Source organism: Dipodomys merriami, unplaced genomic scaffold, assembly GCF_024711535.1.
Source record: "Dipodomys merriami isolate MVZ:Mamm:240054 unplaced genomic scaffold, mDipMer1.0.p SCAF_13, whole genome shotgun sequence".
NCBI classification, from domain to species: Eukaryota; Metazoa; Chordata; class Mammalia; order Rodentia; family Heteromyidae; genus Dipodomys; species Dipodomys merriami.
Window position 1 is genome coordinate 17554607 of NW_027202604.1, and position 17847 is coordinate 17572453.

Sequence of the window (17847 nt, forward strand, 5' to 3'; positions counted from 1 at the left end):
GTCTACAAATCAACTGACAATAGACAGACTATCAGGAGCAGAGACAAAGTTTTTTTACAGCACACTTGGGAGTCGATCAAGTTGGAGTTGTTCCTTTATCTCTGATAAAGGATTATTTACTAATTTAAGAAAGGGAGGGATTTTCAGGGATTCCATGGGAAAGTTTAGAAGGTTCCATTGGGGCTTTTGATGCTAATGGAATGTCTGTGTTCACACTGCTTGCCAAATTCACAGGAAACGTCTTGTGGAATAGCAGCTGTATCTTTGAAAGGCTCTGCATAGGTCAGGTAAGAGAGATTCAGATCAAATTTCTGCATTTTCTATAGCTCAAATGCCTTCACTTTAACATAACCTTAATATCCATTCTGAGGGTTAGAGTGGTTTCTCACAGTCTCTATCTGACTCATATATATGCTTTCTACTGATCATATATCTAGAAGGGTAATTAGTTGTTGGATATGAGGGCAGAGTATATACACCTTGTATAGAAGCTGCCTAGACAGTTTTCCAAAGCTCTCTTATCAGTTTTACTCCATCAGCACTAGCAGTGTGCTTCAGTCACTCCATATCCTCACCCAAACTGGAATTTAAATCTTAGTCATTGTAATGGGGGGCAGTGGACTCTTCTTCTTCTTTTTTTTGGCTCCTGTTGTGGGGCCTAAACTCTGGACTTGGGCGCTGTCCCTCAGCTCTTCAGCTCTTCAGCTCAAGGCTAGCGCTCTACCATTTGAGCCACAGCACCACTTCCAGCTTTTTTCTTTTTGCTTATGTGGTGCTGAGGAATCGAACCCAGGGCCTCATGCATGCAAGGCAAGCACTCTACCTTCCCAGCCCCGACTCTTCTTATCCTTTAAACTTTTTTGTGCCAATCCTGGAGTTTGAATTCTGGGCCAGAGCACTGTCACTGAGCTTTTGTACTCAAGGCTAGGACTCTGCCACTTGAGCCATGACTACATTTCCACCTTTTTTTGGTAGTTAATTGGAAATAAGCATCTCATGGATTTTCCTGCCCTAGCTGACTTTGAACTGCAATCCTCAGATCTCAGCCTCCTGCGTAGTGAGGATTACAGGCTTGAGCTACCAGCATAGGCAAAATAGAAAAAAAAAATCACACTATATTACTTAGTTCCATAAGGGAGAGTCTTCTCATGGCATTTCCATATAAAGATATGATGTATCCTGATCAAACTCACTCTTATCTCCCTTTTACCCTTTCTACTGGCTCCCCTGTTCAGACTGATAACCCCATTCCCCCATTCTCCAACAGAGCCTGTTTTACCTCTCTCTCTTTCAAGTATGTGTTAATTGCACCGTGGAGTTCAGGCATGCATATATTACATTTTAATCAAACTACACTTCTCTATTACTTTCTCTTAATTTGCATTTCTCTGATGTTTAATGAGTTTACACACATTTCATGTATCTTCCAGTCTTTTGGATGTCTATTTTTGTGAAATGTCCTATTCAAGTGTCTTAGCTATTTTTCCTTTCTTTGTGTTGCTTCTTTTTTCTTACTGACTTGTGGTTCTTTATGTATGTTGTATGTGAACCTTTCCTCCTATTTGTTTCCTGTATAGCTGAGATGACAAGAATATGTCACTGTGCCAAGCTCTTTGTTAAAAGATGAGATGGGTTCTCTACAACTTTTTGCCTGGGCAGATCTTGAACTGTGATCCTCTGAATATCAGCCTTGCAAGTAGCTAGGATTATGGTATCAGCCACTTTACTTAATTTTAATATAGCTGAATTCATGTAGAGATGTCAGAAAGTACACTTAGCTGAATACATCAATATTTTCCTTTATGGCTAGTGAAATCTGAGATCTTTAAGAAATCTTTTCCCACCCCTGATCATTATTTTTCAGTGTTCTAGAATTTTGTTGTTCTATGTGCTAGTCATTAGTGGCTACTGAGCCTTGAGATGGTTGTAATTTAAAACGCTATTTTATTTTAAGGGCTTAGTATTGAAAACAAATGCAAAATATCTCATTAGAAATCCCTTGTTAGTTATAGAGACTAAGATAATCATAGAAACTATATTAAGCTGAAACAGGTAAAAATTAATTTTTATCTTAATTTCTCTTAACTGACTAAAGTAAAACCTGAGATGCTAATTCCACTCCCCATTGGATATATCTAGTTAGAGGAGAAATGACCTATATTGCCTAGACATCTAAAGGATTTTTTAACAGCTTTATCACAACCTTCATTCTTTCCCACTGAAGCCCTATCTCACTTTGCTTATTAAGTTGGTGTGTAAACCTTTACCCTAGCTGGTTGGAGAGCAACTCCTTACGGAGTACACCTATATACATAAACTATATATACACCTATATACATAAATTCCTGTGTCCAGTAAATTCACAGAGCCTGATCACCCCTAAGCTGATAGAAAAACCTAAATTGGTGGATTTTTAAAACTTTTTCTCCCAGCCATTACATGTTGAAATGATAATTTTGAATATGCTGGGTTAAGTTAAACATATTATTAAATTCTATTTCACTTGTCCTTTTACTTTTAAGTGAGGTTAGGAAATTTAAAATTATATATCTGTGACTCACATTCTATTTTGAATGAATTGAAGAACAGTTTTCTGTGAAATATTCTTCTCTGGATGGGATTCCTTTGCTTTTGGTGAGAAATTATGCTATGGTATGCTAGAATTCGAAATCTATCATTTAATTCCCTAGCCCACTCTTTTAAATAAGGTATACTATTTTGAAACTTATGACTGGTCTAGATCTTCGTAGGCTCCATAGATCTTATGTCTCCAATGTTGATATTGAAGGATCAGGGTCTCAGCAGCTGGTTTCTGGAAGTAGTCCAATCTGCAAGGCTGCCTCTTCTTGCTTTGTCTCTTGGATCAAAGTCCCACAAATTCTCATTGCCTCGGAAGCTCTGAGTGGCTTCACTCAAATATTTTTCATTTTTTGTCTGCCTTTTCTGGTTCAGAGGGGAAGTTCAGTGTGGAAACAAACAAGTCTGCCATTGCTAGGTGCAGAAATCACATTAATTGAAAAATCTATCATACCTCCATCATTGAATGTTACAGGGTTCTGATCACTGCTGATATGGAAAATGGAGTCAGAGCTATGTTGAAGGACTATGTGGAAGGAGCAGTGCTGATCCCAATTCAAAATTTGATAGAAGAGGCAAGAGGATGATGATTACATTAGGAGGTGTTAGCAAAATGCAAATTCCAAGGTTAGAGAGAATCCTGTAGGGCAGGGAATAGCTTGCCTGATAACCTCCCCAACTAAAAGTATGGCAATTCTAGTTCAAAGAAGACAAATAGTCTATGAGTCACATCCCGATTGATATACTGTACTACTTACTGCCTGGAGTAAGTTATGGAGAAGTATTTTATGTTTATATTGGTACTCAGAGATAGTGACTCACCAGCAATGTCTCCCAAGAACAAAGGTCAGGGATGGCTACAGAAAGCTGTGAATTGTATCTCAGAAATAATGTTAGTGACTGTGTTAATGTGTATCAGATGTATGATAGCCCTGGACTATCTCGTCATATTCTCTAGGATCTCTGATTCCTTTAAACTGTGCTGTCTTTGGGGGGAAAACTTATTCCTAATATCCTTTCATTTTCTACAGATTAATGAAATGCACATGCAAGTCCATGTGCAAAACTTGTTACATATATTATTTCAGTCCCTGCAATAAACTTTGCAGTAAGTAGTAAAATGCATTTCCTACTTTTAGAGAACTAAATTGGGGTTTGAAGAAGTTAAATATTTTTCTAAGATTACAAAACTCAGCACTATGACTACAGAATCTGCCTTTTTTTTCTAACCTGGGTCTTGAACTCTGGGCCTGGTCACTGTCCCTAAACAACTTTTGCTTCAGGCTAGCATTCTACCACTTGCAGCTTTTTTTGTGATTAATTGGAGATAAGAGTCTTATAGACTTTCCTGCTTGGGCTGGATTGGAACTGTGATCTTCAGAACTCAGCCCCTTGAGTAGCTAGGATTACAGATGTGAACCACCCAGAATTTGCTTTTAACCAATGTATTATGTATTCCTAAAACCTTTTAGTTTACATGTCAATGTTAAATAATGACAAGCCATTTTGCTTCTAATTTAATGATTAGAATTACTTGGGCTGGTTGGTTCCACCTAAGAACTTTTGTTACAAATGTGTGCTTAGAATCTGAGGAACTGGGAGTGTTTAGCAAATAGTATTAAAACTGCTACATATGATGAATATTCAAGTGTGCCAGAAACATACAAATAAGTTTTGCTGTATTTTGCTATATTTCAGAATTTCTAGCAAGAGTAATACTACCTCCTTACATTAGCTTATTTACTTACTCCAAGTTGCAAGCATTAATGTTAGAAGAGGGAAAACATGAAACATGCTGAATTTTCTATGTCTTCACTGTATTTGTAAAACACAATTTGAACAATAATCATGTCTAGAATTCAAAATATTTGCACTTAGGTTAGCTACAAGCATGTATTTGTATGTAATTATGTAAGGCCATCATTGGCATACTGAAAGAAGAGAATATGAAATGATCCAAGCTTTTGTTAAATTGGTTTTTGAATGTGAAGATGTTAGAATATAAATAATTTAAAGGAATCAGAGAAACTTTATTCTGAAAATTCTTGTCAATGCCAATCCATCCTTGTCAACTGAACTAAAAGTGTGCTATTCATATCTTGAATTTATAGATGTAAAAATATAAATTTCTTCAAAATTTTGTTTTCTCAACTATTTGCAATACAAACCCAAGCAAGTAATTCATCTTCTTGCTATGATTCAGAATAGTTGATTAAAATGTAACCTACTTTTATCCACTATCTGTAGAAAAAACATGGTAGGTTTAGTCATAAATATTCCATATTCTCAACTACCAAACTAAAAAACACCACCAATGAAAACAAATCAGTAGTGTCTTTTAAGCATTTCACTGAAAATAGATATTAGAAGATAATTTCTTGTGGTGATTGAGATTCCTGAAGAAAAACTACATGGAGCATTAGTACGCTTAGAACATAATTAACACTGATGCTACTTTAGGAAAGAAGAAATTTTAAAAGCCAGTGATGCTTCCTGGAAGGGCAGAATGAAGGTATTTTTAATGATGCTGTTTCCTAATTTAAAAGCTACATATCTTAACAGAGAATAGCCTCTAATGTTTTTAAGGTCAAGCCAGAAATATGTTGATGATTTAAAAAATGCAAGCCAAGTGCTTTATTATATTATACTAGCAGAATGTTATTGTACTTTAAAAATATCATTAAATCAGCACAAACCTGCACTTACCATTTCCTGCCCATTTTTCACACGGAGCTGCCTTCTGACTATGAGTAATCTGTTAATCTGCTCTTGGCCTCACAATCCGTCAAAATGACAGATTCATTCCTTCCCTAATACATAAGATCTTCATTTACTGTTGCCTGGCTGTAACTTTCTTTTTTGCTAGCACTGAAATGTGGAAATTCACAAGCAAATTTAGAGAATGTCACATGAGTATTGTTTCTTACTTCTTCCATTATTCTGGGAGGAGAAACTAAAACTTTCTTGGACTCCCAATGTGAATGAATAGTATTTCTAGAAGCCAGTTTTTGGTGTCAGTAAAAGTGCTGTTAAAGAGGTTGGAAAGTGTACACTTCACCAAGTCAGTGGCCATCTTGGAATTTTCTTTGAATTCTAGTGGCTAGTGAATGGATTCTTACCTTTCACTCTCAATCCTTCATACAAAGAAAAAGATCATTTAATAGTTTAAGGATGAATTGCTTCCATGAAAGATGAAAGCTTCATTAACATAAACACCATTGTTTAATTGAAAGCAATATTGTGATTTCATTTAAGCTGAGCTTTTCATTTTCATCCTTATGTGAGTGACCTCAGGCCAAGCAATATCTCAGGGTTTTTGGTTCCCTGTCAAAGGGGTAATACAAAAATGATTCTGCTAAAAAAATGATTAGATCAGTATAAAAAGTTTTGCTTTTCCTTTCTAACTTGTATTAAGTAATCAAATGAAAGAACAAAAATCATGAGAATATATAAAATTCCAGCTTTCTTATTATTGTATTATATAAGAGATTAACAAAGTATATCAACTACAAATCACCATTAGGCTTCATGAATTATAGATTCAAGTGTTCAGGTAATAATTTAAAGGTCACTGTAGTTAATTTGCAAAATAAAAAGCAAAAAGCTGTTTATAGCAAAATATGAGAAATACTAATCAGTCTGTTTCAAAATGGTTATGTATATAATCCATAGGGTATATTTGTAGCTTTATGGTATCTCTATGGTATCTCTATGCTATCTATATGATGCATATTTTTCTCATTAAGAAAGCCAACATTTTTGTCCTGATCCCCAAGTTGCATCTGGGGTAAAGGATTTTTAAAATCACTGGGTAAGAAAGGAGTCAATAGAACAATAAGGTTTATGTTAATTCAATCAAATCAAATAGAAGTTGTTTGTCTTTTCACCTTGTAGTCATTTTAAAGAAACTGCACATTTGACTTGTACAGTATTTGACTTGTCTGAGTGTGTTTTTATGTGGTAATGAACAGCATAATGTGAAGCTGTAAATGCTGGCAAACATAATATATTGCTAAAATGAAAAATTGTTTTAACTTTAATCATTTCAAAATATAGTGTTTTTTATACTAGCCATAGAAACATAAAAGAAATCTAAGGAAATAAAAACCAACTACTAACAGACCAGGTGAAGAGCTAAGACCCAGTAGCCCACGAGAGACAGGTCATAGTGATGGCAGGCATCTCAACTGAGGGCAATGGAGAGTGATGTTGGCTGGAGCTCAGGCAGGCAGGTCTGAGAGTGAACAGTGAAGCAAAGATAAAGACATCTTGCAAGATGGACACCTACTCTTCTTCCATGATGGCTGGTTAGGGCCCGAGACAGGTAGAGGCAGGTAGACAATCTGACCAGACTTGCTCAGGTGAAACAATGGATCAGAACCAAGACTGGAAGTGGGCTGGGCAGATCAGCAAGTGGCAAGGGCAGAGGAGGAAGAAGTGATGGGACAGGGTACTGCCAGATGCAACTCTGTCCATTTTCATGGTTAGTTGGTGGGTCCCCTGTAGCCTTCTAGAGTCATGTAAGACAGGGGTCTTGGGTAAAGAGTGGTTAGAGATGAAAAGTATATGATTTGGGAAATTAATTTTGCTGTTAGGTATAACTAAAGCTTTTCTGGGACTAAGCTGGAAAGCTAGAAAAGCCATGCTGGGAACTGAAGTGGGGAAGGGCTCAGGTGTTTTAAAAGTATTTCAATAATGAGGCAGGTGGAATCAAGCCTTCTTTATTAGCAGGAAGGGCAGGAAGTTACTTGAATTTAAGAGAGCAGCAGGTTCAGGCTGTTGCCTTTCTCTCTGTACATATGTCATATATACACATAGTATATACACATATATACACACACATATCCATTCATCCATCCATCCATCCATCCACACAAAGCTTTCCCTTCTTTTCTCATTTCCCTATCTATATTCTGTCAGCCTCGTGAGGGTTGATGTGACAACCCAAGCAGATGTCTACAAGTGGCCCACTGACTTCATGATAGACATGAACAGGCTAATACCGACAAGCAATTTCCAGTAAGAACACAGCAATTAAATTATGACAAACTATCTATTTAAAGGTTTAAAACGATATATTTACCAGAGACTTACGATTATGGCTAACTTCCAGTGGACATTTTAAACTCAATTCCTGGAAAAGGTTTTACTTATTAAAATAAGAATAGGTCCAGGTACTGGATATACTGAAGAAAGAAAATAATTGCAGTGCACATGCGCTCCAACTAGCAGCTTATCACACAGAGATGTAGCTTAGGCAGAGAGATGGGACACTTGGTTTTGTGAGGCTAGTTCTAATGATTTTAACACAGTTCTTGAGTGTTTGCTGTGTGGGGGGCATTCTTTGAAACAAAGATAAGGTTCTAGCTCATGCATTTTACATTTTTGGCTCCAGGTAGGAAAAGAAGTGTGCAGAAAACAAAGAAACAAAGAAAATATCAGACTGTGGAGTACTATGGTCAAAATCATCAAGACAGTGTAATGAAAGTGACTGAGGGCCTTCTCTGATGAGGTAATGTTTATCTGAGTAGGTAAAAGGAAGCAGTTATGTAACCCTCTAGGGTAAGAACTCCAGGCAGAGCTCCAGAGTTAGAACAAGCCTAGAATATTTGAGGAAAAGAGAAGCTCATGTTGTTTAGTAGAAAGATACATAGTGACTTGAAATAGTTTGAGAAGTGAACTTAGGAATTAGATTCAGGCTTAGTTGTAATAACAGCCTCTCATAAAAACGTAACTCTACTTGGTTATAAACAAGGCAATATCATTGTCTTCCTATTTTCAGACAAAGGAAGGACAATTCTTGATAAGACTGACAAATTTAACTGGCTACTATTGAAGATGAAACATTTCAGTGGTGTCTGCATATGAACCTACTGCCTTTCTCTCCTTCCCGCTCCCCCTGCCCCCCCGCCCCCCCCCACCCCACTTCCATCTTCTCTTAACTTGAATGCTGATGGAAGCTGGGCATAGAGGTTCATGTCTACAATCCTGGCTAATCAGGAGGTGGAGATTGCTCAAAGACTGGGGAAAAAGTTAGTGAGATCCCATCTCAACAAATAAGCTGGGGTAGAAGGGGGTCTTCCCTATGGTCCTAGCTCTAAGGAGCAGGACTGTGATCTGTAGATAGCCCTGAGGAAAAAGGCAAGAAGACCCTATCTGAAAAATAACTAAAGGGAATATGAGCTAGTGGGGGTGGCTCTAGTGGTATAGCACCTGCCCAGCATGCATGAGGTCCTGAGTTCAAACCCTGTAACAATTAAACAACTGATGGAGTGCCTATTTTCACCATATATATATATATATATATATATATATATATATATATATATATATATATATATATATATATATATATAAAACACAGGAACATAGATTCAGCTTTCCATCTCCGTGATAAGTTGTTAAAATTAACAACTTAAACTGGGCATCAGTGGCTCATGCCTGTAATCCTAGCTACCCAGAAGGCTGAGATCTGAGGATTGCAGTTGAAGCCATCCTGGGCAGGAAAGTCTGTGAGACTCTTATCTCCAATTAACCACTAGAAAACTGGAAGTGGCACTGTGGCTCAAGTGGTAGAGTGCTCAACTTGAGCTGAAGAGCTGAGGGACAGCACCCAGGCCCAGAGTTCAAGCCCCATGACTGATGCCCTCTCCTGCCCCCCACCAAAATTAACAACTTAGAAGGAGAAAAGATTTGCTCATGGTTTCAGGGGCTTCAGTCCATGGTTGCTTGGCTCTTGCTCTGGCCTATGGAGACGGAGTGAGTTATGGTAGAAATATATGAAAGGCTAGTTCAGCAACAGCAGCCAGGAAACAATGAAAGAGGAAGGGTCTGAGATCCCTATAAGATCCCACCCCTGATGACCTAAGATCATCCAACTAGGCCCACTTCATAAAGGTTTTATCCCCCTGAAGCAGTATGGGGGCCACACTTTCAACACATGGTCCTTTGGGCTCTGCATGGAGAATCAGTACCCTCAAATGAATGGGTGTGAATTTGTGGGACTAGGATTATGAGTTCCTACTCACAAGACTGGCAAGTAGGGCAGGAAAGTTAGGGAGACTCTTATGTCCAATTATGCACCAAAAAAAGCTGGAAACAAGGCTGTGGCTCAAGTGATAGAGCACTAGCTTTCGGCAAAGAAAGCTCAGGGACAGCACCTAGGTCCTGAGTTCAAACCTAAGACCAGCATAAAAAAATGAAGTCCTGATAAAAAGAAATGATAAAAATAAAAATCAGTACCTTTGGTTATACAGGCAAAGTGTCAACATAGAATTCAGATGATCAGTTAACAGGACTCACACGTGCTACATTTAGAGGAATGAAATGTTGGCTTAGGTAAGAAGGAAATCCTCCGTTGTGCTTTTGTCTCAAGGAGGAAATCCAACTTGCTCAAAAATGATCCAAATTAGTCATTTAGAAGAGCAACATCAAATACGAAGTTTATAGACGTCATTTGTCTATATATCTTCTCTCTTTGGTGATAGAAGAAGCTTAAGCAACCGAAAAGATGACTATGAAATTGAGAGTCTTGACAACTGGAGAGAAAGAAAAATGAAGCCACTGTGACTGGTCTGAGTAGTGCATGCAGGTTACAAAGACAGCCAGCTTGCCTCAGTCAGGCTGGCTGAGCTATTGGGAACTTGAGGTCACTGGTTATTAATCATTTATCAAAGTCTGAAGGACTTTATCAGATAATTATAGTCATAAGTATGTTTATATCACCCAAACATGTGGCAGTGCTACAGAGGATTCGGGCCCTAACACAATCTGCCATAACATTTAAGAAAACTACAGATAAGTGATAAATCATAAAGCAAACCCTTTACAAAACCATGCCATTCACTACTGCTTGGGGATTCTAGAATTATTTTCTATACATTTTTTATTTCCATAGACATTTAGAACCTTACAAAGCCTGTGACTATATTTCCTCCTCACCTTAATTTTTCAGTGAGTGTAAAACAGCAAGTCAAATCATTATTTGCAATGAAAAAACTGGTTATTAATGCAATCCATCTGAACAGACAAGAATGTAATGACACCTAATTTCCTAAAATTCATTTCTGAGCAAAAAATACCTTGTGCTGTTCTGAAGAATCTACCTAAACATATAAACAGATGTGTCTAAGGGACAGCTCTAACCCCACGAACTAATAGATGGCATTTTCAAATAAATGACTCAAGGCTGCAAAGGGAATCCATTTTGCTCTGTTTGCAGCATGCAAGTTTACATGCTAGGAAACATTTCTCAACATGAATGAACTGTGAAATTGTTTCCTCCAACCCTCCACTCCTCTAAATCGTATTAGATTAGGTTAGCCATTTCTGTACTTTGTCCTCAAGGCTGTCAGTGCCCCAAGAGGTAGCACCAGTGGATTGGGAGGCAGGAGCTCTGGCAGCTGAGATACTGCCTAAATAACAGTGTGTTAGCAACATATAATGAGAAACAGCACCCCTTGCCCAACAATGCATGGGAAAATGGATATTTTGCAAAGCTAGCCATACCAGGGATTGTGATGAAGTGAACCATACACACACACACACACACACGCATGCACGCACGCATGCACGCACACACACACACACATTCCTAGATTGTAATCTTCTCAGGAAAATGATTACCATTACACCCCACCTTGCTCCACTGTCAAGTACTGCCCTGTGAGTATAAGCAAATGGCTTTATTGTGAAGAAAACAGTGTATGAATGCATGCAGTGTTTTAGGTGTTTTCATCTGAGAGCTAACTCTAAACCTAAATTTATCTTCCTAGTACATTGCACTGTACCTTTATTTAATACTGAATATATGAAATGAAGAAGCTAATGAAAATCTTTTCAGAGCAAAATGTAAACGAAAGACTTTGGGGATATTTTGTTCTGTTACATTAGTGAAGTGAGTTGAAGGCTGACTCCCTTAATATGTATATATATGGCTCATGAGTATGTGTAATTTAAGAATGCTAGATTCTTCATTGTTTGGTGCAGATGCATGTACTTCACTGAAGCTAATGCAGTAATCCACTTGCCAGAGGGCATATCTTGATGTCTTCTTAGTGGACATGTGTGCATATACCTCCCCAATCACTGCTGTGTTATTACTCATATTACAACCACCAGTTTTTCTGGTATTAAGTTCTGGATATGAAAACTTCCAAAAGTCTTTTTATATAAAAGTTCCCATCTAGGATTCATGTTAAATGTTTATCCAAGAAGGTGTCTTTAGAGGCAAATCTTTTTCATGTTAATTATCAGGGTATTTAATTTTAATTTTTAATGTAAAATTATAGAGTTTTATAATGTGAGATATAAAGCACAGTGTATTATTTGCAAGAAATATACTAAATACACATCTTAGGAAGAACCATAGTGCTGAATTACACATATGATTTAAGCCACTTTATATGATGATATATGCAGATCTCAGAATTTCATCATCTCTGCATTTATGGCCCAACAATATGTTTCCATCAATTTTCCAAACTACTGATATACCAAGCCTGAAGCCAAGGCATGTAGTTGGCAGTTTTATAACACTTTTCTAGGAATCTGAGGATAACCTGATAGCAAATGAAGTTTGGATCACATTTTTGTTTTGCATTAGTATTTGTCCTTTTAGTTTCATTATATAAAAATATAAATTACTTTTTATGAGGAGTATGAACATTTAATTGGTTTCATAAAATATATTGTCTGTTCGATTGTAAATTTTCTTACATTCTTTTTGATATTCTATCTTTGGGGATTACCTTGTAAAATAGATACTAAAAGTCATATACTATCACATGCATCTAAATATTCATTTATTTATTTACCTATCTAATATTTATGAGGATTAATTTTGAAACAGTTCAGTAAAACAAAGTTAGGTAGTATTACCATTCAGTGGTAGGATTGGTTTATCTAAGTGAAATCTAAATGAATCTCCATAAAAGGAACAGAATCATAAAATTGGAATTGACTTCATAGAGCATATCATTCAGGTTCTTTCCTTTACACATGTTGATGTTCACATTATGAAATGCCATCTGGGAAGGTTGAAAGACTTGTTTAGATCATATACTATGTTAGTGGAGAATGCAGATAAGGATTAGGCCACTATCTCCTTTTAGTGAAGGCATGGTTTCATTTTCTAATACCTCTTATTATCATTATTATGTGTTGAGACTAAAAATTCTGAAGTTATTATAATTTGGACCAAAGTTGGGTTTCCAGTTACTTAGAAGGCTTACTCAAATATGGAAAAAAATATCAGATAAATCTGGATGAGCTTCAAGGTTGCAAGTGACAAGTTTGCCTACCAAGAGAGATATGATTTTAAGAATGTTAAAATACCTTTTTAAATATAAAAAGGAAGAGAAGGCTCACAGTTTCAGAGGGTTCATGGTGGTTTGGTACTGTGCACTTTGTACTTGGTGGTTAGAGTATGTGGAGGAGGCTCATGGCAAACAGAAAGCAGACAGTGAGACAGGAAGGGGCCAGGACCAAGATACCCCCCAGTGACTCACCTCCAGTGACATACTTCCCCTGTGTCTAGGCCCTATGCTAAACTTTCCACATTGCCACCAGCTAGGAACCTAGGATTTAACATAAGAGCCAGTGGGGATATTTCAGAGCCAAACTGTAACATCAGGCTAAGTAGTTTGATGATGAGATTCATTCTAGTAACTAGTGTTCAAGATAAACCAACTTTTCATTCAATTGCTAGTGTATTGCAGAGATTAAGTGATATTAATTTAAATGGACAAACTGATTTTTATAGCTATATAATAGATACATATGTATAATCAGATTTGCTTATTTTTACTCTATTTAAAATTATGTTTTTTTCTCATAACTGACAAATGATTCAGATGCCAGTGATAGTTCTGAAAGAATATTGAGATTTCTGGAAGAAATGACCACTTGAATTTTTATTAGCTGTCTTGATAAATTTAAATTTAAGGCATGTATAATATTTTGGCCTAAAAGTGTTCTTAACATCAAATACTTATTAAAATGCACTATTTGTACTAATGAAATAAATTAACCTTTAGCTCACCATGTGCTAAGAACTTAACTGAGAAGTTTTTATACATTAGCCCATTCGAATGTCCTTAAAAATACCTACCATGATGTGATTACTTTGCCTGAATTTCTTCATGTTATATGACATGCTCAAAACACCCCAGCTAGGGATTTAAACCTAGGAATACTTATCATTACTGCACAGTTGGAATAAGAAAAATAGATGACGCTAGGTGCTGATGGCTTACGTCTGTCGTACTAGCTATTTAGTAGGCTGAGATTTGAGGGATAGCATTTGGGATCCTTCTAGGGGGAAAAGTTTGCTAGACACTGTCTCCAAAATAACCAATAAGAAGCTGGTCTAGAGGTAGGGCTCAAGTGGTAGGGCAGTGCCATTTGAATGAGTATGAGGTCCTGAAAGCATGAGTTCAAACTCTGGAACCAACAAGGAAGAAAAAGAGAAAGAAGGGAAGAAGGAAGGAAAGGAGGGAAGGCAGGAAAGAAAGAAAGAGAGAAAGAAATAAAAAGAAGGGAAGTAAAAGAAAATGAATTAAGACTTCCAAAGCTCCTTGGAACTTTTGTATATCAGTTTCATAAAACCAAGAAAAAAATGTAGTCTTCTAAATATGGTTTTAGAAATTTTAGATTATTAGTGTTCCTTACCGTGGGTTAGAAGGAGAAGGTGGGTTCATTTCTTTCTGATAGTGGCGACCCTGGTTGACAGGCTGTAAAAGACAAAATGTGCGAGGTATCAATCAGCACAATTCTTAATGTATATATTTACATGCATTTTCAGTTCTGTAATTGTTTTCTGAGGCACAGACCAAAGAAGGGTCTGGATTTATTTTACAGATCAGGTAAAGGCTTTTTGGATGATCTAGTAAAAAGCAGAGTGGAATAAAGAAAGAACACAGACTCTTTTAATGGCCAACACTCGGCTCAGTTGCATCTATGGTGTAATTAAAGGTCATGTGTTAGTATCTTCCCTTTTGTAGAATCCTTATGCCATAAAAATGGTTGAAGATGGGCACTTATAGCTCATGCCTGTAATTCTAGTAACTCAGGAGACAGATTTAAGGATTGTGGTTCAAAGCCAGTTTGGGCAGGAAACTCTGAGATTCTTTAATTAACCACCAAAAAGCTGGAAGTGGAGCTATGGCTCAAGTGGTAGAGCTATATCCCTGAGCAAAAAAGCTAGTCAACAACACCCAATCTTGAGTTCAAGCCCCAGTATAGGCATAAAAGCAAACAAATCCCAATGATCAATATTTCTAGACAGAGCAAAATAAAACAAGATATCCTGCGAACTAATACTGCCTTGTGAGCATGAGTAATAATACAGAGACAATGAAAATATGTTTATGTTTCACTATTAATAACTTTTCAAGATAACATGTACTGACGTTAATGAAAATGACATATATAAGTCTAGGTGGCCATTTTTCCCAAGTGTACAATACAGATCTAAGCAGCGATTGGTGAACTGAGGAAAACTGACGCTAACACCTAACAAGAATGTGAAATTTCAACTTCTCCTTCCACAAGAAACCTTTCCATTGTTATTTTGTAACAGTTAAAAACAGCACCCTATGTAACCCTAAACTCTGCCTGTAATGGAACTTTCCCTCCTTTGTTCTACAAATGGAGAAAATTCTGTTAGTTAATGTAAATTTCTCTTTTGAATATCAACTCCAAGTTTTCCTCATATGGTTCATAACAGTATAATTCTTTTTAGCATTCTTGTTTTATTACATGTTAGAATTTGGTACTTTTTTTTTTTGCCGGTCATGGGGCCTGAATTCTGGGCCTGGGCGCTGTCCCTCAGCTCTTCAGCTCAAAGCTAGGACTCTACCACTTGAGCCACAATTCCCCTTCCAGCTTTTTCTGCTTATGTGGTGCTGAGGAATTGAACCCAGGGCTTCATGCATTCGAGGCAAGCACTCTACCACTGAGCCACCTTCCCAGCCCAGAATTTGGTACAATTAAAAAATTTTAATCAAAATGTGACTTCCCTACCCAAAGAAGTTAAGACTTTGACACCTATTATAATGTGGACCACAGTTTTGACCCCCAACCATGGCAAATGGTGTGGCAGGGATACCTGCATAGAAAGATGTCCACATTCCTTACTTCCTACATTTTCCTTATTTTAATAGAGCTTAAAGTATTAATGACACAGGTGATAGAATTCTTGAGAATAACTTGTCTTTTTCCATGAATGATCTCTTAGAAGTGATCCTTTAAATCAAATATCCCGTTTGATAATCACAGTCAGTTAGCCTGACTACCTGTGATGCACCATGAATTTAAATGTATTCAGATACTTTGGTAATTGAACCAATATCAGTGCATCACCATTTCAGTAATAAGAAACAACAGCTGGGAGAATAGTGGAAGGAAAAACATGTCATAAGGCATATTTGATCTCACTAGAGAAATAAGACTTGCAGCAATTTGAAAGTGAAATTTACTTCTATGTTTTAGGCTTTATTGTTTCACAGCAAAAAAAAAAAAACAAATTAGCAAGCAAAGGGCCTTATAGGTTTTCTAGATGAACTCACACTGGTGAAGAAATATTCCTGGTAATAAATTCATTGGTATTCATTCAGTATTTCAGCTGTATGCAGGCCTCCAGTGAATAGACTTCTGCCTATTTATTTTCAGAGACATTTCCATAACTCTCTAAGAATCATAGCCCTGTTATTCAGCCAAAGGTCCATTTCTTAATTTTATGCTACTAATTCTATTTGTCCTTATTTCAAGCTCTTATTCCAAATGACTTACTCTATCCCTTGGAAAATGGTTATAGTGTTGGACTCAGCTCACATTTTGGACTCCACTGAGAGGATCCTGTCCATCTTTGCTCATGTTTATAAACACAGATTTAGTTATGCAATGAAGAAAACCTCCACAACTCAGTGCAAATTTCCTTTTGGACAATATCACCCCTTCTTGTGTTCTCAGAGTGATTCTTAAGTGCTGCAAAACAAAAAATATCTAATGGAAGGTTTTCAAAGTAATAGAACTGCTAACATGGACAGATAGAAGGATGAATGATTGCTTCTGTGAAGTCAGGTGTCCTCACATACACATGGATATTGAGAGGGTTCAGGACATGGTACCTTAAAATGTCACTTTGAAATGGCAGCAGCAGCAGCAGCAGCATGGTCACCTCCACCTTCTTTTGCTCTTTGAACCTGAAGCAGCTCCTAAGACCCTTGTGTGAGAGGTGCCCTCCCCATCTCCCCATACCCAGAAGAATTGGAACAGCCTGCCTCTGAAAACTGTCTCAGAGAAGAAACGGAAACAAAGGTCATGCTAAGTTTTTTCTAGTTCATTTCCATCAAGTCAAATCCCTTTTGTCCCATCATGTTTCTCCAGGACTCTTCACACCCAGCCAAACCTAGCATAAAATTTCATACGTTTAACCATTTCTTCACTTTCTATGAAGAAGGCTTATGTGGCACAAAAAACTTATGATTAAATAAATTTGTATGATTTTCCGTTATTACACTGTCTTTTGTTATAGAGACCACAGCCATGAACCTAAAATGAGTAGGGAAAAGATAACTTTTCCAACCATACTCTGTTTCTGTACTTAGGTTGCAGTAAATCTATTCTTAGGTAGGTAACATCCTATGACAGCAGCAGTAAAAGAAAAATTTTTTAAAATGGATTTCAGTCATATGTGGAGGATGCTATAAACAGATACAAAGAGATGGCAACCAATATATACATGTAACTATGACAAGAATAATTAACAACAGTAAATGATATTCCTTGAGCATTTACTCCATGCTAATTTTTTTTGTTGCAACAGGTCCACCTGTATTTTTATTTAAGTGACTTGTTTTTCCCCTTCCCCTCCACAAATTATACCGACATCAAATACAGTGAAAGCAGGGGTTATACTGTGGGGAGGGACATACAAAGCAACACAGAAATAATCTTATAAATGCGTTAGAAATAAATGCCATGCTAATTTTTGATAGATGTCTCATTTGTTCCTCAAAGAAATTCTATAAACTCCACAGAACCAACAGCACCATATAATAGAATAGGACACTCAGAGACTAGGCATCAACTATTCCTGATATAGCGGAGCCAAAATTTGGACACATTCAGTATTATTCTACATCTCACCCTCTTAACTAGTTAGTAGTACTTAATCCAATGTGACAATTCATACAGTGTTGAATACCAAGATTTTGGACAATAATTATAACAAAATTGAATCCATTTATGGCAAAAATGAAAGGTGGC

At 36.9% G+C, this 17847-nt stretch overlaps 1 protein-coding gene and 1 long non-coding RNA gene across 7 annotated transcripts in view; one reads left to right on the forward strand and one right to left on the reverse strand.

The window, feature by feature from the left end:
- Nucleotides 1-17847, forward strand: part of LOC138824717 (uncharacterized) — a 108563-nt gene that overhangs the window by 55513 nt on the left and 35203 nt on the right. The window lies entirely within an intron of this gene.
- Cfap20dc (CFAP20 domain containing) overlaps nucleotides 1-17847 on the reverse strand; it is a 200262-nt gene that overhangs the window by 21700 nt on the left and 160715 nt on the right. For all 6 annotated transcript variants that reach the window (XM_070018826.1, XM_070018827.1, XM_070018830.1 and 3 more), the window contains one exon: nucleotides 14248-14309. In XM_070018826.1, coding sequence (XP_069874927.1) covers nucleotides 14248-14309 — 62 coding nt within the window. The remainder of the gene's footprint in view (nucleotides 1-14247; nucleotides 14310-17847) is intronic.